The sequence below is a fragment of the Thamnophis elegans genome, chromosome 4 (assembly GCF_009769535.1).
Source record: "Thamnophis elegans isolate rThaEle1 chromosome 4, rThaEle1.pri, whole genome shotgun sequence".
Taxonomy (NCBI): domain Eukaryota; kingdom Metazoa; phylum Chordata; class Lepidosauria; order Squamata; family Colubridae; genus Thamnophis; species Thamnophis elegans.
This window is the reverse complement of record NC_045544.1, coordinates 138,067,815-138,093,952: the sequence shown is the minus strand read 5'-3', so window position 1 is coordinate 138,093,952 and position 26,138 is coordinate 138,067,815. Positions and strand designations below refer to the sequence as shown.

The 26,138-nt window shown below is 45.3% G+C and overlaps 1 protein-coding gene across 1 annotated transcript in view; it reads right to left on the bottom strand.

Moving 5' to 3' along the window:
• The window catches only part of TEX14 (testis expressed 14, intercellular bridge forming factor), an 82,576-nt gene that overhangs the window by 30,945 nt on the left and 25,493 nt on the right, over window positions 1-26,138 (bottom strand). The window contains 5 exon segments of the mRNA XM_032216134.1: window positions 1,866-1,947; window positions 4,736-4,865; window positions 11,786-11,908; window positions 17,269-17,357; window positions 19,408-19,689. Coding sequence (XP_032072025.1) covers window positions 1,866-1,947; window positions 4,736-4,865; window positions 11,786-11,908; window positions 17,269-17,357; window positions 19,408-19,689 — 706 coding nt within the window.

The window sequence follows — 26,138 nt, the reverse complement described above, 5'->3', positions numbered from 1 at the left end:
CGTTTTTGGGAGATCTGCAGAGTGCAAAAACTTTTTTAAAAAAATTTACCTCTACAGAATCTTGGTGCATCTTATACTCTGAAAAATACGGTAGTTTCCAGCTAGCCTCCCCCCCCCCCCAAATGTTGTAACAAAGGTGAGACAATGCACATGGTCGTAAATGCAGGTCAGGTGCTGGAAGTGCGATGACGGGACCCCCCAAAAGACAGCCCCTCCCCACACACACCCCATCATCATCATGACCTTGAATCAGGAGGTTTGACGTAAGTTCAAGGAGTTCACACGTGACTGGTCATACCCCGAGGACTATTTCAAAGTAATTCTCATAGCACCGTGATGGCCAACCAATGGCCCTCTGCGTCACCCAGCTCCACCAGCTGATATTCGGGTCCCTGCTATGCGTGTGGGAGACGTGCGCCCATGTACATGTGCCGGGGTGGGAGGAACGCAGGGGGAAAGGCGCATCTTCCGTTTTTGGTTCCAGGTGGCTTCAGGGAAGCCTGCTAAGGCACAAAATGGGGCAGAGGGGTTGCGCGCATATGCGTGGTAGTTGCACGCGTACGCGTGGGGAAGGGGAGAATGTGGGGGTCATGTGCGCATGCGATTTCGGCATGTGAGGAGAAAAAGGTTAGCCATCACTGTCATAGAACATTAGATTTTGTCCCATGTTGGCACATCGGGAACAGGCTCCAGCTGTTCTTCTGCCCCACTGATCTCCGACTCCGAAGGCAGCTGATAACTGTCAGACGGCCCTGGCCCCCTCTCTGCCTCCGACACAGAGCCCTCATCCGAGCCTTCCCCAGACTCCAGGACTGGCCCAGGTTCCTCCCCAACCCTCCTCACTGCCTGAATCTGCTGCCAGCTCCACCGGCGGGCCGCAACCGTTAGTAATACAGTGTGGGATTTAATCTATTTATGGTTATTTATTGTTAGGAAACATTTATGCTCCGTCTTCGTGAAACGGTACCCAAAGCGGCTGTAAAATAATTCTACAACAATCCATCTTCGGTACCCGAAGACAAAGAGAAAAACAAGGAAATGCGGTTTCAAAAAAAAAAGATCAACAAAAAGCAAAACACACTGTTAAAATAACGCCAGCTATTTAGCAAGGTTAGTTAAAATCTTAACAAATACCTCCCCAAAATGTTGGATATGCGAATCAATACACGGAACACATTACCATTTATGGTGGACCTGTGAGGAGGCTAAAAATTTTTGGGAAAGGATCAAAAATTGGCTGGAGGCAAATAACGGGTTAAAATAGAATGGAAACCTGAAGTTTTTTTTTATTAGGGATTATGTCTGCAAAATACAAAAAAGAAATCCAGTATTTAATATTACATATAATTACGGCGACAGGGATTGCCTTTGCCCAGAAATGGAAAAACAAATTAACTCCAAGCGAAGATGAAATAATAAGAAAGGTTATGGATTGTGGTGAAATGGACAAACTAACTAAAGAAATCCAGGGAAAAGAAGAATCAGAATTCTACCAGATATGGGATAAATGGTATAGGTGGATGGAGGAAAGAAACAAGAATCAATGAAGGAATATAACAAAACTCAAAAAAACAAATAGTTATGAGTAAAATAAGAGGGTTAAGAAGGGTGAAATCCGAATGAAATACAATAGAAGGGGAAATAATATAAGGTGAGCGGTATCGATTGATGATTGCTATTAGAAAGAACAGGAAGCTCCTGTTCGTATTGTATAAATGTGATGTACGTCTAAAATAAAATAAAATAATAAAAAAAAAAACCAGAAGCAAAAGACATAAAATGTTAAAATAACGCCAGCCCGTGTTTAAAAAAAAGAGAGAGATTTCCTCCGAAGGGCAGCCTAAACATCAAACGAAAACTCTTACCCGTTTGCGGAAGTAAACACGTCTCCCCTTGGCAGGTTGTCATGGATATAGTTCGTACCTGTCCCACAGGAACCCTCTCGTCCTACAGAATGTAATTAGGAAGATGCTCAGAGAACTTGAAATAAAGAGACCTCTTAAAAAAAAGGGGTGGGGGGAGACAAATACGCATTTATTTTATTTTCTGTTATCGGAGTCTCCTGCTACGGGCCAGTTGCAAAGAGAATGTTTTTGAATTGGCCTCCCTGTCTTCTGCAAGATTGTTTTTTCAGGAGGGTGGGTTTCTTTCCCCCCCCCTTAATAATTGCATTCGGAATCCCCCAGGGATGTTGAAATACTTACGAGCGCCAGCGAATATTAATACAGTTAGATGCCCGAGATTACCTTGTCTCTAATAAAGGAGGTGATTTGTAGCTCGCATTTCGTGACCCGATTAGGTAACAACATCGGTGCTAGAAGGGAGAGGGGAGGAGGAGGAGGAGGAGGAGGAGGAGGAGGAGGAGGAGGAGGAGGAGGAGGAGGAGGAGAAGGAGGAGGACGACGACGACTGTGGGATCCTTGGTGGTCTCTGACTTTTGGTAGTTTTCGTGCAGACATTTCATGACCCAACTAGGTAACATCATCAGTTCTAGAATGGAGTGGGGTATGCGAGGAGGGGGAGGGGGAGGGGGGGAGGAGGAGGAGGAGGAGGAGGAGGAGGAGGAGGAGGAGGAGGAGGAGAAAAAAAGAAGGACTGGGAGGCCCTTGGTGGTCTCCGAGCTTGGTAGTTTTCTTGTAGATGTTTAATGCCCCCACAAGGTAATATCATCAGTATTAGAAGGCAGGAGGGTATGGGAGGAGGAGGAAGGGGAGGAGGGGAAGAGGAGGAGGAGAAAAAGGACTGGGGGGGGGGCGTCTTTGGTGGTCTCCGAGCTTGGTAGTTTTCTTGCAGACGTTTAATGACCCAACTGGGTAACATCATCAGTGCTAGAAGGGAGTAGGGTATGGGAGGAGGAGGAGGAAGAGGGGAAAAAAAGGACTGGGGGGTTCTTGGTGCTCTCTGAACTTGGTAGTTTCCTTCCAGATGTTTCATGACACAACTAGGTAACAACATCAGTGCTAGAAGAGAGTGGGGTGTGGGAGGAGGACTATTGGGACCAAGGACCCCACAGACCTACTCTTCCTCCTCCTCCTCACATACCCCACTCCCTTCACGACTGATGATGTTACCTAGTTGGGTAATGAAGTGTTTGCAAGGAAACAACCAACATCAGAGAGGGCCAAATTGTCGTCCACTTCCTCCCCCCCCCCCCCCCCCGTTGTAAACGCCACCTTTTAGCACTGATGTTAGCTATGAGCAATGAAACCTCTGCAAGAAAACCACCAAGCTCGGAGAGCACCAAGGACCCCCCAGTCCTCTTTCTTCACCCCATCTCCTCCTCCTCCTCCTCATTTCCTCAACCCAGTGGTGAAATACAAAAAAATTATTACCGTTTCTGTGGGCGTGGCTTGGTGAGCGTGGCAGGGGAAGGCTACTGCAAAATCTCCATTCCCACCCCACCACTCCTGGGGCCAGCCGGAAGTGGTATTTGCCGGTTCTCCGAACTACTCAAAATTTCCCGCTGCCGGTTCTCCAGAACCTGCCGGAACCTGCTGGATTTCACCCCTGCCTCAACCCCTTCCCCCTTCTAGCACTGATGATGTGACCTAGCTTGGTAATGAAACGTTCTGCAAGAACGCAACCAAACTCAGAGAGCATCAAGGACTCCAAATTCCACTTTCCCACTTTGGTCATCAATGCTTCCCCAGAAAAAAAAAACAATACAATACAATAGCAGAGTTGGAAGGGACCTTGGAGGTCTTCTAGTCCAACCCCATGCTTAGGCAGGAAACCCTGTATCACTTCAGTCAAATGGCTATCCAACATCTTCTTAACGACTTCCAGTGTTGGGGCATTCACAACTTCTGGAGGCAACTTCTGTTCCACTGATTAATTGTTCTCACTGTCAGGAAATTTCTCCTCAGTTCTAAGTTGCTTCTCTCCTCAATTAGTTTCCACCCATTGCTTCTTGTTCTGCCCTCAGGTGTCTTGGAGAATAGCTTGACTCCCTCTTCTTTGTGGCAACCCCTGAGATATTGGAAGACTCCCATCATGTCTCCCCTGGTTCTTCTTTTCGTTAAACTAGACCTACCCAGTTCCTGCAACCGTTCTTCATATGTTTTAGTCTCCAGTCCCCTAATCCTCTTTGTTGCTCTTCTCTGCACTCTTTCCAGAGTCTCCACATCTTTTCTACACCGTGGTGACCAAAACTGAATGCAGGATTCCAAGTGTGGCCTTACCAAGGCCTTATAAAGTGATATTAAAGAAGTGATTAAACTTACTGTATTTTAGGAAAAGCTTAGGTTGATTTATTATTCCCCCATCGCTCACAGAAATGACCTGACTTGTTCTAAGCACAAGTAGCGCTCGACTTACGGCCATAAATAAGCCTTTATTTCCGTTGCTAAGCGAGACAATTGTTAAGTGAGCTCTGCCCCGTTTTACGACCTTTCTGGCCACAGTTGTTAAGTGAATCACTGCAGTCGTTAAGTTACGAACACAGTTGTTAAGCGAATATGGCTTCCCCGTTGACTTTGTTGGCCAAGAAGGTCGCAAAAGTTGATTGTGTGACCCCCTGGGACACTGCAACCGTCATAAATTTGAGTCACTTGTCAAGGGACCCAATTCTGATCACGTGACCCTGGGGATGCTGCAAAGATTGTATGAGCGAAAAACGGTCATGTCACTTTTCCCATTGCTACTGTAATTTCACTCACATGGTTGTAACTTGAGGACTACCTGTAATTAAGACGAGTTAATATTGCACGCACACATACAAAAAAAAAGTCCTTACTCTGCCCTGAATTGATGGGATGTGCTTTCTGACTCCAGATTCCTTGATGTTTTTTCAACTTTTCTTTCTGCCCGGAAATTTCCTCCGTTCTTCCTAAAATATCGTCTTCTTTTTCCTCAGCTGTTGAATACTAAAAGGATAAATCAAGAGTTTCTCAACAGGGAAGAATTGAGTTGTCTCAACGAAGCTTCAACCCTGGAACACGAGATGACTTATTGTTCGTATATTTATTCATTTTTATTATGGTTATAATTATTTATTTTTTAAAATGCAAATAATACAAACATAGCACATGCACATCTAAATACGAAAAGAAGAAAAAAGGAAAAAAAAACTAATATTACACAATTCCCTCACCACCACCACCACCCGAGGACCTTTTCCTCCTCCCTTATATTTCTTCGTCTTTAACAACTAAAAGATATACAATATATTCCAATTGTGCCCCTTTCCCCTCCAAAACAACATATATTCTTGAGTAGGTTTATTCCCTTTGCCTTCCACCAGCACTGGTTTTATAAAATCCCTCCCATATTTCATTATAATTGTTTGCTTTAAACATCCCTTTCTTAAATTTAATTTCTACTGTTAATTTATCATTTGTTGCCATACTCCAGATGTCACTGTACCACTTATTTCTTTGAATATCCCAATTTCGTCCCCAATATTTAGCCATCACTAATCCAGCTGCCATGATCAAATTTACAATCACTTCCTTTTTTTTGTTTCATTTATATCCTGTTTTTCCACCAGCAGCAGTAATGCAATTCTCTGTGACATGTCTAAATGTACATTCAACAGTACTCTAATATAATTATTCTTATTTGCTCAACGTGAATGTCATTATTTACTCTCTGGCACAATGAACTCTGCACAATATTAATGCCAACCCATTTTGTCCTGGAAGACACCGGTTAGAGATGGATCGTCAGGGAGAAAAATCTATGTATTATTGTTAAGAGTTGGGAATGTCTTCCTTTGAAAAGTTTTTTTATTTTTATTTCTCATTCATACATTCACAAATATACAATGTCATAACTATTATTAATAACGTGTTATCTTTTGACATTTATAACAATCCATTCCTCCTCCTAAAACTGAAAATATAATCGAGATTGCTTTCCTGCCATCCCATACACCCATCTTGTTTTACAACAACCCTACTTCTCCTTCCCTCCCTTTTTCTCCTTCCCTCCCTTCTTCTCTCCTTTCTTCTTTCCTCCTCTCCTTTCCCTTCTCTTCTTCCCCTTCCTCTCCCTCACTCCTCCTCTCTTCCTCCCTTTCCTACCCTCTTTCCTACTCTTACTGTCCTTCCATATCTTCCTCTCCTTTTCCCTTTCTTCTTTAGGAGTTGGGAGTGTCTTGATGGCAGATAATCAATCCATCGATCGATCGATCGATCGATCAATCAATCACCTCAACCTAGCGTTCTCCGTTTGCCAGTTCATGAGTCCTCCAAATTAGGAGTTGAAAGAAGTCAAAGAGGCTTTAGGATACCTTGATCTACAGATCATGATAGCATCAAATAACTTCATAGAAATGCCTCATAGGAATCTCAGCCCAACTCACCTTACAGGGTTGTCGTTGTAGGGAAGAAAGGGAGGAGGAAGGCGTATTAATTATGCTCACTGGCTTGAGTCATTTGTAAAAGAAAGTGAGGAAGGAAGGAAGGAAGGAAGGAAGGAGAAAGAGAGAGGAGAGTGAAGGAAGGGAGGGAAAGAAAGAAGGAGAGAGGAAGGAAAGGAAGGATAAAAAAGAGGGGAGGTAAAGAAGGGAGGGAGGAAGGAAAGAGAGAAGGAAGGAAAGAAAAGGAGAGAGGAAAGAAGGAGGTAAGAGAGGAAGGGAGACAGGGAGGGAAGGAAGGAGGGAGGGAGGAGAAAGAAGGAGCGAAGGGGGGAAGGAGTAACGGAGACAGAGAAGGAGGGAGGAGAAAGAAGGAAGGAAGGGGGAAAGGAGTAATGGAGACAGAGAAGGAGGGAGGGAGGAGAAAGAAGGAAGGAAGGGAAGAAAGAGAGAATGAAGGGAGGGAGCCAAAGAAGGGAGGGAGGGAGGAATAAGGGAGGGAGGGAGGAAGGAAGGGAAGGAAGGAAGGAGGGAGGGAGGGAGGGAGGGAGGGAGGAAGGAAGGAAGGAAGGAAGGAAGGAGGAAGGAAGGAGGAAGGAAGGAAGGAAGGGAGCCAGAAAAGGGAGGAAGGAAGGTAGGAAGGTAAATTATTTACTATAATTTCCATACTGCCCAGAAAGGAATCTGAGGAAAAAGAGCAGCTATCAAGTGGGGTGCAAATAAAGGATCTCCTGGATTGGGAGACCTAATTAATTGGCCGGGACCAACTCTGGACCAACAGAGGTAACCCAACATTTTAGCTTCTCATCTGGAGCTCTCCGAGGTCCTGACGGTGGCCAGATTACTGGCAAAGAACAACCCGTCCTTTCATTTTCTCTCTGGGAACTCTCCAGGGTCCTGAAGGACATGCTACGATCACAATTTCTGATGCTAAGTATGTCCGTTGTTAAGTGAGCTACCCCCGATTTTACAACCTTTTTTTGTCGCGGCTGTTAAGCGAACCACTGCAGCTGTTAAGTGGATCACATGCTCATTAAGTGAATTTGGCGTCCCTCATTCATTTTGCTTGTCGGAAGCTGGCTGGCTCAGGAATTCTGGGAATTGACGTCCATGGGTCTTAAAGCGGACACAGTTGCCCACCCTGCCCCAGGAATTCTGGGAGTTGAAGTCTCCAGGCCTTAAAGAGGTTCGCGGGGCCGATGATAGGCCAGATGGTAGGGCGCAGTCCTGGAAATGACGCCCCGCAAAGTGGAAGCGCAGAAACCTCCGGATGTATTGGCAAGTGTAAGTAGGCCTCCTTGATGTCGATGGAGATCGCCTTGGCGAATGCTCGCAAGAACACTCTTGAGTGATTGCATTTTGAATTTTTGGTACTTGAGGTAGAAGTTGAACCGTTTCAAGTCTAGGATGCCCTGCCATCCTCCCGAGGTCCTGGGAACTAGGAAGAGTTTGGAATAGAAACCTAGACCCTCCTGCCCTTTTGGCACCTGTTCTATGGCTTTTTTTGTTGTTGTTCAAAAGTTTTATTTCTTTTCAAACAAACATTTCATCATTCCTCAATCAGTAAGACATCGGAGTACCATTTTTTGTGTGTCAAAATAGTTCTAGTTTACCACCAAATTCTTGTCTAGCCTAATGTATGCCCCTCCCTCCCCCCTCCCCCCTCCCCCCCTCCTCCTCCCCCCCCCCGACTTCCCAGAACCCGTACACGGTATGGATTTTTAACAAACACAGTCTAAAATCTATTGAGAAAAAAGAAATAAAGAAATTAATAACATCTCTACATTGACCTTAGCTTCTTCTTGCTGAGCTAACTTTAAACAATTTAAATCATTTCTGATCTTAAGCATAGGCTAACTGGAATTTCTTGGTCCCGTATTTATTTTGTATATAGTCAATCCATTTTTTCCAGTCTCGTTTATATCTCTCATTTGAGTGATCTTTAAGATACGCCGATATTTTAGCCATCTCGGCTAAGTTTGTAACTTTCAATGTCCATTCTTGAGTTGTAGGCAAGTCTTCCTTCTTCCAGTATTGCGCCACCAACAGTCTTGCTGCCGTTATTAGGTGCAGAATCAAATTGATCTCTACCACTGTAAAGTCAGTACATATACCTAGTAAGAATAACTGAGGAGTAAACTTTATCCTTCTTTTAAAGATATTTTGCATAATCCACCTGTTCTATGGCTTTGATGGAGATGAGATGCTGGATTTCTGTGTCCATCAGGCGCCGCTTTACCTGGCACCTGGGTACCGGGCATCTGATGAAACCTCTCGGGGGAATGGCCAGGAACTCCAGAGTGAGACCCAGCCTCACAATCTGAAGAGCCCAGGCGTCTGAAATTGTGGTTTTTCATTGGTGGGCGAAGGTAGTTAAACGCCCGCCAATAGGGCCGCCCTCTAGCGAGTCGCCGGTACCTACAAAAGGTACCGGTTGTTGGCGCCACGAAAGGGCCGCCGGGCCTGGTCCTGCTGTTGGTGCTGGTTTCTACCTCTGTCCCTAGTATTGCTTCTGTTTGAAACCTGTCCTGGGACTGAGAAAAGGATCTATTTGATAGAGGGGTGTAGGGGAGGGACGAGTACCCCGACTCCCCAATACGAAAGGGCTGCCTTCGAGAATACAATTGTTGCCTCCGATCCGTGCGCCTAGCAGTCGAAGGGAGCACTTTTCGCTTGTCCCTCGTCTCAATCAGTATAGGATCCAGCGCTGCTCTGAAGAGGGAACCGCCATGTTAAACTAGGTTGAAAGGGCTCAAGATCACATTCAATGAAAGACCAAATGCCGATTGCAATCGAAGCAGGTGGCCACAAGAGATCAAACTTGTGCACCAGTAGAATGGTGGCGAACCGACCTCTGTGGAGCAATGAATCTGGTGATTTTACGTCACTGAGGGCGGGAAAATGAAACCATGCCCAGCCGGACTGTTTTTCGGCGAGAAATGGGCCCCAAAATGGCCACCGCAACCAACAGCGGGGGCGGGAAATTCAAATTGCCGAGGGAAAATGGTCACCGCCAGAATGGAGAACGCCAGCCTCGTAACTTGCCAGTGACCGCAGCCGCGGCTTCCAGAGGCTCTCAGTGGTCATGGTAAAAACAGGGAACCCAGCCATATGGCAATGGGGGGGGGGGGTCCAGGTTCCGCGCGTCGCAAGGCAACCTCGGGGAGGTGGCGGACAGCGGTTAGAGCAGCCAGCGCAGGGCGGCGAACCGATTCCCAACCGCGGCAAGACAAACGAAGGCGGACCTTCCAACAAATAACACCGAAGCGACCTCACCTCCAAGAAGAAGGGTTCCCTGGCCCCGGAGGCTCCAGGAACGCTAAGATCCGATTGCTACTATAAACGAAAAGGAAAGGAACCTATTTGCAGAGATATCAAACGCTCCGTGGAAGGAACTCAGGCTGTTGAAGGGAATCCAAGCTGAATCATAAGAATGATGCACTTGTCTAATAACCTAGAGAATGTTTTTGCATCTCTTTAGCTGGACTGAGTTAAAAAACTGGACTATCCAGTCAGAGGAGGTGTGGCCAGCAATTTGCATAACTCAGTCTCTAGGCTAATGGACAAAGTTAACCTGTTCTGACCCCCCTCTGTCCGGTGATTAACGCCGACACAGGCTTACTGATAGCCACGCTTTATTCACAACAATTACTCACAGACAAAACATTAGCAGCAACTCAGACTCCCACAGACAAGAGATACAATACAAACAAGAGCTTCTCCAGCTAGTTTGAACGGTTGTGTCCTGCAAAAGGACTCCTCCCAAAGTCTCTTCTTATATACTCTCTTGGGAGGGGCCAAGCCACAACCACCTGGGCTTGATTATCTCTTATGAGTCTGTCTCCATAACTGTTGCCTCCGTTTCTCCACCCTTTGTTGCCTGGCGTCAAGGACAAACTCCCTTTGATCTTCCCCACTGCTCCATGCCTCAGGCACCTCCTGGTGGCCAAGCAGCCTCTCTGATCCCTGCTTGGAGTCTGAACCCTGCCCAGGGTCCTCCACATCTTCCGTAGCCGACTCACAGAATCACTTGCTATCGGAGTCCATTGGCAGCTCCAACGGCTCCTGTTGGGCCACAACATTAACCCATGCTTGGATTCCCTAAGCAGCGCACAGGAGAACCAGAGTTTTCCCCACCCTAAGGATGATCTCCTCTTTTCCCTCTCTCTCTATATTTGTCCTTTCTCTCTCTCTTTTTTTAAAATAGGCTCAAAATTTAGTTAATTGATCAAGATATTAATTTATACAAGAATATCAAGAAAATTGAAAATAAAGGTAAATCAGGGGAGCAAAAGGGGAGAAGAGAAACAGGAAGAGGTGGAAAGGACGGGAAAAAAGCATTGACTTCCGACTCCTTTTGTTGCAATACAGATAGTCCTCGAGTTACAACAGTCCGCTTAGTGACCATTTGAAGTGCCAACAGCGCTGAAAAAGTGACTTGCGACCATTTTTCACACTTAGTGACCATAGCAGCATCCCCCACAGTCATGTGATTTATGTTCGGATGCTTGACCACTGACTCATATTTCGATCCCCTTTTCCGATCTTCTGACAAGCCGAAAGGAAACCAGATTCACTTAACAACCGCGTGACTAATTTAACAACCGCAGTGATTCACTTACAAACGGTGGCAAGAACGGTCATAAAACGGTCATAACAAATGAGCAAAGACAAGAGGAAAACACAACCACGTCCCTAACTGAGCCACGGCGAGCGATCCATTTAACAACGGCTGTAAGAACGGTCATAAAATGGGGCAAAAACTCACCAAGCATCTCACTTAGCAATGTAAATTTTGGGCTCAGTTGCAGTCGTACGTGGAGGATGACTTGTAGAATCAGGTCATAACATGAAACCTTGACTTTTTACTTTTAGGTATTTGTTCTGGCCCCCACTTAGCCCGTTCCAAAACTACAGCCACACGAAGCTTGCAAAAGAATATCTTTATCAGTCCCGGCTCAAGCTGGCTGCGAGCCCAAAATAAACATAGATAAAGTCTCTGGCAAAAAGTTACACAGCAAATGCAAAAACAAAACTCTTACAGCAAACCAGGTTTACAGAAAGCAAATCACTTATCCAAGTGCCTCTTTGAATCACTAACTCGAACAGGAACGGAACGGAACTCACGAACAAACGAACGACGAACGTTGACTTCTGCAACTAAGGCGTGGCACCATCAGTCTTTTATCTGCAGGAGAAGACCCCAAAGAGTAACAGCTGCTCATCATCCTGCATCCCGAAACAACTCACAGGTTTCTGCTGAGTCACAACAGGTATTCATATATACTAATCATTTCTAGGGCACCAAACCTAACCAATCGGCAAAAACCCAAACCAGAGTTTCATATTTCCCCACCACCACCACCACCTCAGGCACAAAGTCCAGGAATGGTTTCCAAGTAGAAACAAAATTAGTTACGTTCTTTCCTTTCATCAAAGCAGTCAATTTAAGCCATCTTGGCTAACTACACCAATTTTTTCTCTTACTTCCAATTCTGAAAGCTCGGGAGGAGCAGAACTACCCAAAAAGTAGTCGGTGTCCGGAGTGAAAAATTCCTCGGATATGTTAAGGGATGTCGATGTTGAGTGGGTCACCTCTTCCAGATGCTCCTGTAAGAGGGACAGAAATTAAGACGGTATCTTTAGGATAGGAAGAATAGGATAGGAAGGAGGAAAATATTTATTCTGTTACTTCCCCCATATCTGTTTAGTTAGTATTCCACCGGTCAGGCCTGCGGCCATCTTTCCTTGTGAATCTTTGGCCTGTCACACTTTCTATTCTTCTACTATGCCTTTTCTATTGTGGGAAAATGGGAGGTGGGGATTGTATGGAGTTAGATGATAGGTAGCCATAACAACATTCTTTCTAGAAAGCTAAGGTCATCCTTAGTCTCTGCAACTCTGCACCTGACCGGAACTGGATGGGAGGAAGCTGCCAGCATGGCAGCGGGAAATTGGACCATGGGATGGGCTTGTGGGTGTGGGGGCAAGATCTTGAACTTTCAACTGGGTGGGGGAAACCAGGAAGCTTTCAGATGTGGGTTTCCCCAGATGTGCCAACATCGCTCTCTTAATAAATTGGAACTTTGAGCAATACTTTGCCTTGGACTCTGATTTAATTTTGGATGCTATTTGGAAGCCTGACACCACCTTTCCTTTGAGACTCAAGACAGTCCAACTTACAACCTCGATTAGGACCAGAATTTATGTTGCTAAGCGAGACAGTTGTTAAGTGAGTCACACCTAATGTTATTACCTTCTTCCGGCAGGGTTGTTAAGCAAATCACCACCGTTGTTAAGTGAACCATGCGGTCCTTAAGCAAGTCCATCTTCCTCCCCCCCCCATTGTGTTTGCTTAACGATTTCCATCGTTAAGCTAGGCAGTTGTTGAGCGAGCTACTCCTCGTTTTACGACCTTTTTTTTTTTAAACAGCCGCTGCAGCTGCTAAACGGATCGTGTGGCTGTTAAGGGAACCTCCCTTGACGTTGCTTGTCTGAAACCAGCTGGGACGGTCGTAAGTAGCAAACACATGACCCCGGCATGCTGAAACCGTCGTAAGGACATGCCAGTTGCCAAACCTCCAAATTCTGATCCTGTGATTTTGGGGGCGTGGCAACGGTTGTAAATGTGGGGACTGTCCGGAAGGGCCTTTTTTCAGTGCTGTTGCCACTCTGAATGGTTACTAAGTGAATCGTCGTTAAATCGAGGACTGCTAAGGAAGTAGTTCTCTGCTTATTTATCATAGCAGCAGTACTCCTATCCAGGAGCTGCCAACTCAGACCATCAATCAGTAAACTACATTCCAAGGATGCAGCCACGAATGCTAACAGGGTCAACCATTTGTATACGAACTGAGAATATTCCCTAGCGGTACTGATGATTTTCTCTGGTTGGGTGATGAAAAGTCTGTAAGAAACCCAAGGATCCCACAGGCCTCTCCTCCCTCTGTAAACCCCCCTCTCTTCTAGCACTGATGATGTTGCCTATTTGGGTCAATAAATATCTCCCAGAAAACCACCAAGGAACCCACATCCATCTATCTAACCTCTCTCCCTTTCTCTCTCTCTCTGCCTTTCTGTGTCTCTTGCTCTGTCTCTCTTTCTCTGTGTTTTTCTGTGTCTGTGTCTGTGTGTCTCTCTCTCTCTCTCTCTGTCTTTCTCTCTGTGTGTGTCTTTCTCTGTCTCTCTGTCTTTTCCTCTGTCTTTTTTCTGTCTCTCTCCCTGTCTTTCTCTGTGTGTGTCTTTCTCTCTGCCTTTCTAAGTCTCTTGCTCTCGGTCTCTCTCTGTCTTTCTCTCTAGTGTCTTTCTGTCTGTGTCTTTTCATCTCTCTGTGTGTCTTTCTTTCCCTCTGTCTCTGTCTTTCTCTCTGTGTCTTTCTCTCTGTGTCTTTCTCTCTGTGTCTTTCTCTCTGTGTCTTTCTCTCTCAGTATCTTTCTCTCTGTGTGTCTCTCTCTCTTTCTCTCTCTCTATCTTTCTTTCCCTCTGTCTGTCTTTTTCTCTCTCTCTGTCTTTCTCTCTCAGTGTCTTTCTCTCTGTGTCTTTCTCTCTGTCTTTCTCTGTGTCTTCCTCTCTGTGTCTTTCTCTCTGTCTTTCTCTCTGTCTTTCTCTCTCTGTCTTTCTTTCCCTCTGTCTGTCTTTTTCTCTCTCTCTGTCTCTCTCTGTCTTTCTTTCTTTCTCAGTGTCTTTCTCTCTGTGTCTCTCTCTTTCTCTCTCTCTTTCTCTCTGTCTGTGTCTTTCTGTCTTTCTCTCTGTGTGTCTTTCTCTCTATCTCTCTCAGTGTCTTTCTCTCTGTGTGTCTCTCTCTTTCTCTGTGTCTTTCTCTCTGTCTTTCTCTCTCTCTCTGTCTTTCTCTCTGTCTGTGTCTTTCTGTCTTTCTCTCTGTGTCTTTCTTTCCCTCTGTCTGTCTTTTTCTCTCTCTCTGTCTCTCTCTGTCTTTCTCTCTCAGTGTCTTTTTCTCTGTGTCTCTCTCTTTCTCTCTCTCTTTCTTTCCCTCTGTCTGCCTTTTTCTCTGTCTCTCTCTGTCTTTCTCTCTGTGTCTTTCTCTGTGTGTGTCTCTCTCTTTCTCTCTGTCTTTCTCTCTGTCTGTGTCTTTCTGTCTTTCTGTGTGTCTTTCCATCTCTCTGTGTGTCTTTCTCTCTATCTCTCTCTGGGTCTTTCTTTCCCTCTGTCTGTCTTTTTCTCTCTCTCTGTCTCTCTGTTTTTCTCTCTTTGTGTCTTTCTCTCTCTGTCTTTCCCTCTCTCTGTGTCTTTTTCTGTCTCTCTCTCTGTGTCTTTCTCTGTGTGTGTGTCTTTCTCTCTGCCTTTCTGTGTCTCTTGCTCTGTCTCTCTCTCTTTTTCTATCTGTCTTTCTCTCTGTCTTTCTCTCTGTGTCTGTCTTTCTCTCTGTGTCTCTCTCTCTTTCTCTGTGTGTGTGTCTTCCCATCTCTCTGTGTCTTTCTCTCTGTCTCTCTCTCTGTCGCTATAACTCTGTCTTTTTCTTTTTCTCTGTCTCTCTCTGTGTCTTTTTCTCTCTCTCCCTCTGTCTTTCTTTCTAAGGCTAATGAAGGAATCACCAAGAACTGCCCCACCAACTCTAACAGGCTTGGCAACTCATTTCTATGTCAACAGAGACCAAACCCCACTTCCTAGTTGCACTGATGATGTTACCTAGCTGGGTCATGAAATGTGTACAAGAAAACAAGGTTCAAAGTTCATTTTATTTATATGCTGCCCTATTCCCTGGGGGACTCAGGGCGGCGCACAAACCCAAAGGAGGGGAAGGGAAACACAAGAACTACAACAAAAAGTACAGGGAATTTAAAACAACCAACAGCCACACGATTCGAGAGGGGAAGGGAACTCATCAACCTCAGGCCTGCCGACACAGCCAGGTTTTAACGGCTTTTCGGAAGGCCTGGAGAGAGGTGAGGGTCCGAATCCCTGTGGGGAGCTCGTTCCAAAGGGCCGGAGCCGCCACAGAGAAGGCCCTCCCCCGGGTAGTAGCCAGATGACATTGGCTGGTGGACGGAACGCGGAGGAGGCCTAATCTGTGGGATCTAATGGGCCTTTGGGAGGTAATCGGCAGCAGGTGGTCTCTCAAGTACCCAGGTCCAATACCATGAAGGGCTTTAGAAGTGACGACTAGCACCTTGAAGCGTATCCGGAAACCAATCGGTAACCAGTGCAGCTCGTGGAGGATAGGTGTAACGTGGGTGTACCGAGGTGCACCCACAATCGCTCGCGCGGCTGCATTCTGGACGAGCTGGAGTCTCCGAATGCTCTTCAAGGGCTGCCCCATGTAGAGCGCATTGCAGTAGTCCAGTCTTGAGGTCACGAGGGCAACCAAGCTCAGAAAGGACCAAGGACCCCAGGGTCCTCTTCCTCCCCTCTCCATTTCTTCCCCACAAACCCCGCTCCTTTCTAGCACTGATGAGGTTACCTAGTTAACAAAACGTCTGTAAGAAAACAAACCAAGCTCGGAGGGCACCAAGGACGTGCTAACCTTTGTTAGAAAGGTCTCCCCTCTAGAGAGATTTACTGACAACCTTTCGCTCAAACGCTTTGCTTTGATCCAAAGCACCAGCTGTGAAAAACTGTTCGCCTGTTTCCGAGCGGGATTGCATTAAAATATTATCTCCGGAATGGCTTAAATAGGGGTGGGATTCAGCCGATTGGGACCGGTTCAGGCGAACCAGATGTTAATTTTACATCTGGTTTGTCGAGGCGGTAGTGGCAAGCACTGTATGGCCCCCCCGCACACTCTGCCCCTCCCAGGGGTCTCCAAGTGGCCCGTTCATCGTGCCAGGTAAGTGCAGGGTCTGCGCGGAGGCTCTGGGAGGGCGAAAAACCGGCATCCCGGAAGTTCTAGGTGTCAGGCCTGCAGCCATCTTTTCTTTTGGGTCTTTGGCCTGCCACACTTTCTATTCTTCTACTACGCATTTTCTACTGTGGGAAAATGGGACGGGGGATTGTACGGAGTTAGATGATATGCAGCCATAACATTTCTTTCCAGAAAGCAAAGGTCATCCTTTGTCTTTGCACTTCTGCACCTGACCCAGTGGTGGGATTCAAATAATTTAACAACCGGTTCTCTGCCCTAATGACCACCTAGGTAGGCGGGGCTCGGTGGTCATGTGACTGGGTGGGCGTGGCCAACTCAAGGCCACTCAGGTCGATGGGCGCTTCGCCTTAGCTGTTACAATGTAACAAGGGTTAACCGGAGAGGCGGTTTCTGTAAGCAGGGCAATAAAGATTAGGCTAGAAACAACACTAGAATGTTTCCTTCCTGCCTTCCTTACAGGATTAGTCCTGTAAAATGGGAAAAAAACAAAAGGAGATTTCTTCCAACAATCGGTTCTCTGAACTACTTAGAAAGTTACCAACCGGTTCTCCCGAATAGGTGCAAACTGGCTGAATCCCACCTCTGCACCTGACCGGAACTGGATGGGTGGAAGCTGCCAGCATGGCAGTGGGAGATTGAACCATGGGATGGGCTTGTGGGTGTGGGGGAAAGATCTTGAACTTTCAACTGGGTGGGGAAAACCGGGAAGCTTTCAGATTCGGGTTTCCCCAGATGTGCCAACATGGCTCTGTCAATAAATTGGAACTTTGAGCAATACTTTGCCTTGGACTCTGATTTAATTTTGGATTCTGTTTGGAACACTGACCAGTTTCCGGCCTCCAGAGGGCCACTGGAGCCTGGGGGAGGCCATTTTCGCCCTCCCGTTTTTGCCCTTCCTCCCCGAGGAACACCTCCGGAGCCTGAGGAGGGCGAAAAATAGGCCTTCCGGCCTTGGTGCAGGAGGCCGAATAGTCTACACCCACCATGGCCATGCCCACCCAGCAATTGGGCAGAGAATCGGTTGCTAATATTTTTCAACCCCAGGCTTAACTCTAGTTTTATTTTGCTCAATGATCTGGATCGGGACCGGCCAATTGGACCAAGAATTATTGCTTAGTGATTCAGCAGTCGAAGGAGCAAAAAGCCATACCCGGCAAGAATCCTCCGACGGAAGAGAAAGGAAAACCGGCTTGCGTGGCGCTGCACCAGTCTCGCAGGCTGGAACCGAACTGTCTCTTCCTAATAATAAATTAAGACAACGTGAAATGCAACGTCGACACCCCAGAGAAAGGAGGGAGGGAGGGATGAGGGTCGGAATTAGCATGCAGAGGGGAAAAAACCCGGGGTTTCTTGGACGAAGGACAGGCTGGGAAAAGAAATAAGACCGAAAACGCCAACAGGGGCTGATTTGGCGGGGAGGATGATAGCAATTAAACAGCTGATCCGCAGAGTCAAATTCCCCCTTCTCCCCTCCAAATTATCCTTTTTAAAGGAGAGGGGATAAAGCATCCCCAATAAATGCATTTTGTAAAAACGGTCTCTGAAAAAATATTCCATCCTTTTCTTTTTTGGGTTCTCCCGGGAGGCAGAGCAGCGAATCCGCTCGCCTACCGAAAGCGCCGGGAAGATGGAACATACCCAGAACGCTAAAATTGCTAGACAACCTCTCTCGAACGCACACCAATTATGTCCAAGGCAATTTGCGTTCCTGCTCTTTAGCCATTTTATTTAGTCTTCTTCCCGGGGAAAGGGTGAGCAATTCACAGCACAACAGCAGCAATTTGCTGCTTCTTGTTCAACGGTTACCCGTAGGGTAGGGTTTAAAACAAACAAAGAAACAAAAAAAAAAAATTAAGATGCGCTGGGTTGTGAATTTAATTTAATTTTTTTTTTTAAAAGCCATCTTAATAGTTTTGAAGAATAATCCAAGGGGTTGAACAGAACGAATCTTCCTTCCTCCTCTTATTTTACTTCTCAACAACAAGCCAGCGAGGTGGGCAGGGCTGAGAGACTGGCCCAAGGGTCACCCAGCTGCCTTTCAGAACTAAGGTGGGACTAGAACTCACAGCCGCCTGAGGACTGGCCCAAAGTCACTCAGCTGGCTTTCATACCAAAGGACTAGAATTCACAGCCTCCTAGGGTCAGTTCTGGGGTTCAATTTTTTTTAAACTACTGGTTCTGTGGCCGTGGCTTGGTGGGCATGGCTTGGTGGGCGTGGCAGGGGAAGCATACTGTAAAATCTCCATTCCCTCCCCACTCGGGGGGAAGGATACGGCAAAATCGCCATTCCCTCCTGATCAGCTGGGACTGGGGAGGTGGAGAATAGATGAGGGCGGGGCCAGCCAGAGGTGGTATTTGCCGGTTCTCCGAATTACTCAAAATTTCCGCTACCGGTTCTTCGGGATTGGTCAGAACCTGCTGAATACCGCCTCTGCTCCTGGTGATTGGCATAAAGCCACCCAGTGGCTTTCATGCCTAGGGTAAGGCTAGAACTCACCGTCTCCTGGTGATTGGCCCAAAGTCACTCAGCTGGCTTTCATACCTAAGACTAGAATTCACTGCCTCCTGGCCCAGTCACCCAGTGGATTTCATCCCTAAGGCAGGACTAGAACTCACCCTCTCCTGGTGATTGGCCCAAAATCACCTAGCTGGCTTTCATGGCTAAGGTGGGGCTAGAACTCACCGTCTCCTGGTGATTGGCTAAAGTCATTCATGCCTAAGGTGGGGCTAGAACTCACCGTCTCCTGGTGATTGGCTATAGTCACCCAGTGGCTTTCATGCCTAAGGTGGGACTAGAACTCACCCTCTCCTGGTGATTGGCTATAGTCACCCAGTGGCTTTCATGCTTCTAAGGTGGGACTATAACTCACCCTCTCCTGGTGATTGGCTAAAGTTACCCAGTGGCTTTCATGCCTAAGGTGGGGCTAGAACTCACAGTCTCCCAGTTTCTAGCCTGCTGCCTTAACCACTGGACCAAACCCCCATGGCAAGATTGACGCTTATATCTGCATCGCTGGGGCTGCTAAAAATCTGGCAGCGAAACGTACGGATTTTGGCCACTTTCGCAGAGGGTCTGTTTTTTATGAGAATGAGTAATATGGAAGTAAACGCCCCTGAACCGAGCTGTGCTGGCAGGGGAATTCTGGGAGTTGTAGTCCACAGATTAACAGAGCTTGAAGGGGCCTTGTAGGTCATCTAGTCCAACCCCCCCCCCCCCTCCAATCACCACCCAAGCAGCAGACCCTACTACACCATCTACTACAGAGCTGTAACTCAACCCTTAACTTACCTTCCTTCTCCAGGCCTGGGACTCTTCCTAACGCCCCGTCTGGATTTTTCTGCTTTTCTTGATCGCAACGCACTTTGTGGTCCCCGACGGCCCTGGTGCGCTGCGTCCTCCCTGCCTCGCCGTTCTCCTGGTAGAATCGGACCCGCTCACAGATGGTGGGGCTGGGGAAACCTGTCTGGAGGTCCTGCGCCTCGCTCTGCAACATCCACCTGCTGGCAGGGTGCTGCGTCGGTAAATGAAGCTGCCCCGCAGCCGCCTGCTTGGCCATCTGCTTCACTTCAGCTGGAGAGAAAGCGCAACAGGAGGGCTTAATAAATAGGGGAGGGAAGGCTGGGGGGGTTGGGGGGTAGGGAGGGATGTATATTAGTCTTGACGAGGGGTGTTAGATTTTAAAGTAATATGATTGCACATGTATACTGTCTTCTCTTATTTTCTCTTTAAAACTAAGATATGTTAAGTATATTGATATGGAAGCATAAATACCATCAACATAGAATGGAGTTTGCTCAGAAGCTGAAATACACCAAGTGAATGAGAGGAAGAGTGGGAAAGGAGAGAAGAAAGGAAGAGAGGGATTAGGAGAGAGGGTAAGGGGGGAAGATGAAGAGAATAAGGAGGAGTGGAATGAAGAGAGAGGAGAAGGAGAAAGGAAGGGGAAGTAGAGTAGAAAAGGATGATGGAGGGAAGAAAGGAGGTAGGAGAGAGGTAGAAGAAAGAGGTGTATGGAGAGCAGAAGAGCGAATAATGGGTTTTTATCTTTCTGGGCGTTGATGGCAAGAGGAACTGATGTAATTACTACTTAACACAATAGGATATTGGCTATGTAATAGTATACATGTGATTATATGTTATGAAAGTGGAAAATAAAAAAAGTATTTTGAAAATAAATAAATAAATAAATAGGATTTAATAAATAAATAAATACAGATAGTCCTCTACTTACGACCACAATCCTTTAAATCGGTTGGATTTAAATCAACCAATCAATCAATCTTTGGTTTTAAGTGTATATTATAAAGATATTCTGTTGTTGATAAATAATTTTAATAAGGAAGTCATCAAAAATTGGTATATATATATATATATATATATATATATATATATATATATATATATATATATATATATATATATATATATATACACACACACATACATACATACATACATACATACATACATACATACATACATACATATATATGAAGTGACTATTTAGAATACCTTGTTGAAAAATGGAGGGATAACATTTTTGTTTGAATGTATGATGTACAAGGATAATAATGAACATAAGCATACTCGATGGATGATTGGTGGGATTATACGTAATTAAAAATAGTGATATATAAATATAAACAGTTGGTAAATTCTTTTATACTGTAAAAATATTCAGAATGGGATAAGCGATTACATAAAGATGTATTGTTATTAAACAGACAATCAAGAATGTAAGGAAATTAGGTTTATTGAAAAGAAAGAAATATTAATCGTAACTGAATATACGTTGTACAATGAAAGTGAGGTGTTTAGTTATATTAGATGGAAAATCTGTGATTGTAATATGTAATTGAGAATATGGATGCAAAAACATTTGTAACCAAACGACATGCTGTATGTAATGGATGAGAATTTTTTTATCTTGTTTTTTATGTTTAAAAATAAAAAAAAATGCATAAAATAATCTTTGGTTTTAGTGGGACGTGACCGTCTTAGCCGATACGGTAAGGAAGATACCTAGAATTAAATACACGTAGTCCTTAACTTATAACAGTTCATTTAGTGACCGTTCTAAGTTACAACGGCACAGAAAAAAAAGTGATTTATGGCCATTTTCGACTCTTATGGCCGTCGCAGCATCTCCTGTGGTCGTGGGATCAAAATACAGACAAGAACTGGCTCGTATTTATGACCGTCGCAGTGTCCCGGGGGTCATGTGATTCCCCCTTTGGCGACCTTCCGACAAGCAAAGTCAATGGAGGAAGCCAGATTCACTTAACGACCGCATGCCTAATTTAAAAACTGTGGCGATTCACTTAACAACGGCGGCAAGGAAGGTCATAAAACAAAGGGGGGAAATTCACGTAACAATATCTCATTTAGCAACATAGATTTTTGGGGGGCTCAATTGCCGGCCGCAAGCCGAGGAATCCCTCCATAGGTAGCCTTCGACTGAGAGCCACAATTAAGCCCAACTTTATGACGTTGAGTGAGATAGTTGTGAAGTGAGTTTTGCCCCATTTTACGACCTTTCTTGCCACTGTTGTTAAGTGAATCACTGCGGCTGTTAAGTTAGAAACACGGTTATGCTTTCTTATTGACATGGCTTGAAGCAACAACAGTTTTGGTCTCCACGATGTAGAAAAGATGCGGAGACTCTGGAAAGAGTGCAGAGAAGAGCAAGAAAGAGGATTAGGGGACTGGAGGCTAAAACATATGAAGAACGGTTGCAGGAACTGGCTATGTCTAGTTTAATGAAAAGAAGGACCAGGGGAGACATGATAGCAGCCTTCCAATATCTCAGGGGCTGCCCCAAAGAAGAGGGAGTCAAACTATTCTCCAAGGCACCTGAGGGTAGAACAAGAAGCAACGGATGGAAACTAATCCAGGAGAGAAGCAACTTAGAACTGAGGAGGAATTTCCTGACAGTTAGAACAATTAATCAGTGGAACAGAAGTTGCCTCCAGAAGTTGTGAATGCTCCAACACTGGAAGTCTTTAAGAAGATGTTGGATAGCCATTTGTCTGAAACGGTATAGGGTTTCCTGCCCTAAGCAGGGGGTTGGACTAGAAGACCTCCAAGGTCCCTTCCAACTCTGTTATTCTATTCTGTTTGATAGGATTTTTAACAAAATAAACAAGGCGGGGAAAAGTCCTGACAGATTCCCTCAGTTCATTAAAGTTTATGCCTCCTTTTGGTGAAAGGAGGAAGGGAGAGAAGGCAGATGGATAATCATTTTGTATATTTTAAACGGGCTGGCAATTCTCGAACCCTCTACGCCGCATTTAAAGGGAATTGCATTACCGTTATTGGCGAGAAATGATGGCCATTTGGCCATTGCGCAATTCCAACGATGCAATTTCTGTACATTGGTTTAAACGTGCCATAGACTGTGACAATGAGGGGATATAAATAAACCAACTGCAAAATATACTGTATAACTAAACTGGCTGGGATTTGAAATCTCCAGGCCTATCTAAGAGTCCTCGAATTGCAATGTTTCGTTTAGTGGCCGTTCAAAGTTACAATGCACAAAAAAAGTGGCTTATGACCATTTTTCACACTTACGACCGTTGGCTGAAATCCTATGATCCAAGTTGGTGAGTAATTATGACGGCCGCTATGCCACGAGATCCTCTTTTTGCGCCCTTCTGACAAGCAAGGTCAAAGGGGGAAGCTAGATTCCTTTAAAAAAAATCTGCGAGTCACTTAACAACTGCAGTGATTCACTTAACAACTCTGGCAAGAAAGTTCGCAAAACGGGGGCCAAGCTCCCTCAATCACTGCCTAGCAACAGAAATGTTGGGCTCCACCGTGGGACGTAAACCGAGGACCACCTGTAGGACCACCTGTAAGAGTAGACCTTGACTTAAAACCACAGCTTGAGCTTCTCTTCCTAAGCAATGCGGTCATTAAGTGAATTATGCTCAGTTTTGGCTGCAGTTGTTAACCAAATCACATGGGATAAAACAAATCCGTTTTCCCAAATGATGCAAATGATGATCAGATGAGCCCAGGATGCTGTAACCATGTAACCAACAAGGGCCTAAATTCCCGGATGCTGTGTCGGTCGTAAGTGCGAGGATTAGTTGCACTATTTTCAGTGCAGTCATCACCACTCCTTAAATAAATGACTTTTTATTGCCTTTTCATTATATTGTAACCTTCCCAAAGTTGCTGCATCAGCGAGATGGGCAGCATATTAATTTAATAAATATAAGTATACTGTATATACTCGAGTATAAGCCTAGTTTTTCAGCCCACTTTTTGGGCTGAAAAAAGCCGCCTCGGCTTATACTCGAGTCAGTGAAAAATTTGCCCGAAATGGAGGAGAAAAAGGGGCGGGGCCATGCCGCTGGGTGACACTTGTGAATGGCCCAGTGCCCCTGTGAGTTTCCCCTCCCTCTGTGTCAGTTTGCCGCGCAGCGCGCACCGCACCATCCCCCCTCCTCACGTTCTAATGTAATGCAGGGCTGTCTTACGATTCCCCTTCCTCCCCCTCCTGCCGCTCTGCAACGATGTCCCACCTCCTCCTTGTTATGGCAAGCAGCCACATAGCGATGTCCCACCTCCTCTGGTACAGTGATCCAATGATAGGAATCACTGTGCCGTGTGTCATAGGAGGCGGGACATCGCTCCCGCGGCTGCACGGGACATCATCATCACAGCGGGACATCAGCATCATGAGGTGAGTGAAGTATTTCATTGAATACACCGCTAGTTTACTGTTTTTCTTTGAAATAAATATTCAAAAACATTATTGGTATCTATTTTTATTTTTGAAATTTACCGGTAGCTGCTGCATTTCCCACCCTAGGCTTATACTCGAGTCAATAACTTTTCCAGTTTTTTGTGGTAAAATTAGGTGCCTCGGCTTATATTCGGGTCGGCCTATACTCGAGTATATACGGTAAGTAAATAAGGTTGACAAAGTTTTTTCATGCAGGAGGGAGAAAAAAAAAAGCACAATTTCCTTTTCTTTGACCTCTACTGCCATCTAGTGGCCGGATTGGCAGATTCTCTCCATGCCACCCTATTCTACTCTCACCAAAAACGGCCAGTTTGGTGCAGCGGGCAAGGTGACGGGGAGTAAGGAACTGGGAGACTGTGAGTTCTAGTCCTCTCTTAGGGGCTCCCTCAAGACATAGGTTCGGATTATCCCTACTTCAGCTATACTATCCAAAGAGCAATGCTTCTTAACCTTTGGCAACTTTACAGAATACTGAATAACAGTTAGAAGGGACTTTGGAGGTCTTCTAGTCCAACCCCTGCTGAAACAGGAGACTCTACAACATTCTGGACAAATGGCTATCCAACATCTTCTTAAAGACTTCCAGTGTTGGGGCATCCACAACTTCTGGAGGCAACTTCGCTTCCACTGATTCATTGTTCTCACTGTCAGGAAATTTCTCCTCAGTTCTAAGTTGCTTCTCTCCTTCATTAGTTTCCACCCATTGCTTCTTGTTCTGCCCTCAGGTGCCTTGGAGAATAGCTTGACTCCCTCTTCTCTGTGGTAGCCCCTCAAATATTGGAACACTGCTGCCATGTCCCCCCCTTGTCCTTCTTCACTAAGGCTGCATTACTATTACTATTAATCTTCTCATCGTTCCTATCCCCCATCTCCTCCCACTTATGACTGCAGGACTATAAATTTGTGGCTTGTATCCTTACGGTTTACTGTATTGTTTGTTTCCTGATTGCTTATTTGTACCCTATGAGTATCATTAAGTGTTGTACCTTATTATTCTTGATGGATGTATCTTGTGTTTTTATGTACACTGAGAGCATCTGCACCAGACAAATTCCTTGTGCGTCCGATCATACTTGGCCAATAAAGAATTGTATTCTATTCTATCCTGTTTTATTCTATTCTCCTATTCTATTCTATTCTGAATTCTATTCTATTCATATTCATATTCTATCCTCTCCTATTTTATTCTATTCTATTCTGAATTCTATTCTATTCTATTCTGAATTCTATTCTATTCTGAATTCTATTTTATTCTGAATTCTATTCTATTCTCCCATTTTATTCTAATCTGAATTCTACTCTATTCTGAATTCTATTCTATTCCTATTCTATCCTCTCCCTTTTTATTCTATTCTATTCTATCCTATTCTGAATTCTATTCTAATCTGAATTCTATTCTATTCTGAATTCTATTCTGAATTCTATTCTATTCCCATTCTATCCTATCCTATTTTATTCTATTCTATATTCTATTCAATTCTATTCTTTTTTTCTTTTCTTTTCATTAAACTAGACATACCCAGTTCCTGCAACCGTTCTTCATGTGTTTTAGTCTCCAGTCCCCTAATCCTCTTTCTTGCTCTTCTCTGCACCCTTTCCGGAGTCTCCGCATCTTTTTTACATCGTGGCGACCAAAACTAGATGCCATATTCCAAGTGTGGCCTTCCCAAGGCCTGATAAAGTGGTATGAACAATTCACGTGGTTTTAATTCCATCCCTTTGTTCATGCATTGGCTTTAAGAAGTCTGGATTTCAATTCCCAGAATTCCCCAGCCAGCATGAAGAATTCTTGGTGGGAAGGAGTGAAGCAGCCCAAAGCCTATTACTAATCCATGTAACTCACTGCCCCAAACTTTATATGGCCGTAAAAGGGGTCTGGATAAATTCCTGCAAGAAGGTCTATAAAGGGTTACTCATCTTGATGACCTCACGAGGCCTCCAAGCTGAGGGCACCATTGCTAGGAACAATGGGGGAGGGGATGTGTCTCCATCTGTTGAGTCCCCAAAGGGCATCTAACTGATCCCAAATGCTAGTGTCAATTCCTAATGTTGCCATTGTGAGACGGGGTGGGGGGTGGGGAGTGCATTCCACGCATACTTTCGGCTGAAGTCGGATCTCTGATTACTGCAGCATGCTTGGGAGGGGGCGCACCTCATTGGGGAATGTGATTTATGACACAGACTGAGGGGAGGGAAGGAACAGGGATAAAGGTCAGCTATAACTCAAAGAAAGCTTAGATCTGACTGCGAAAAGGCCTTGCCT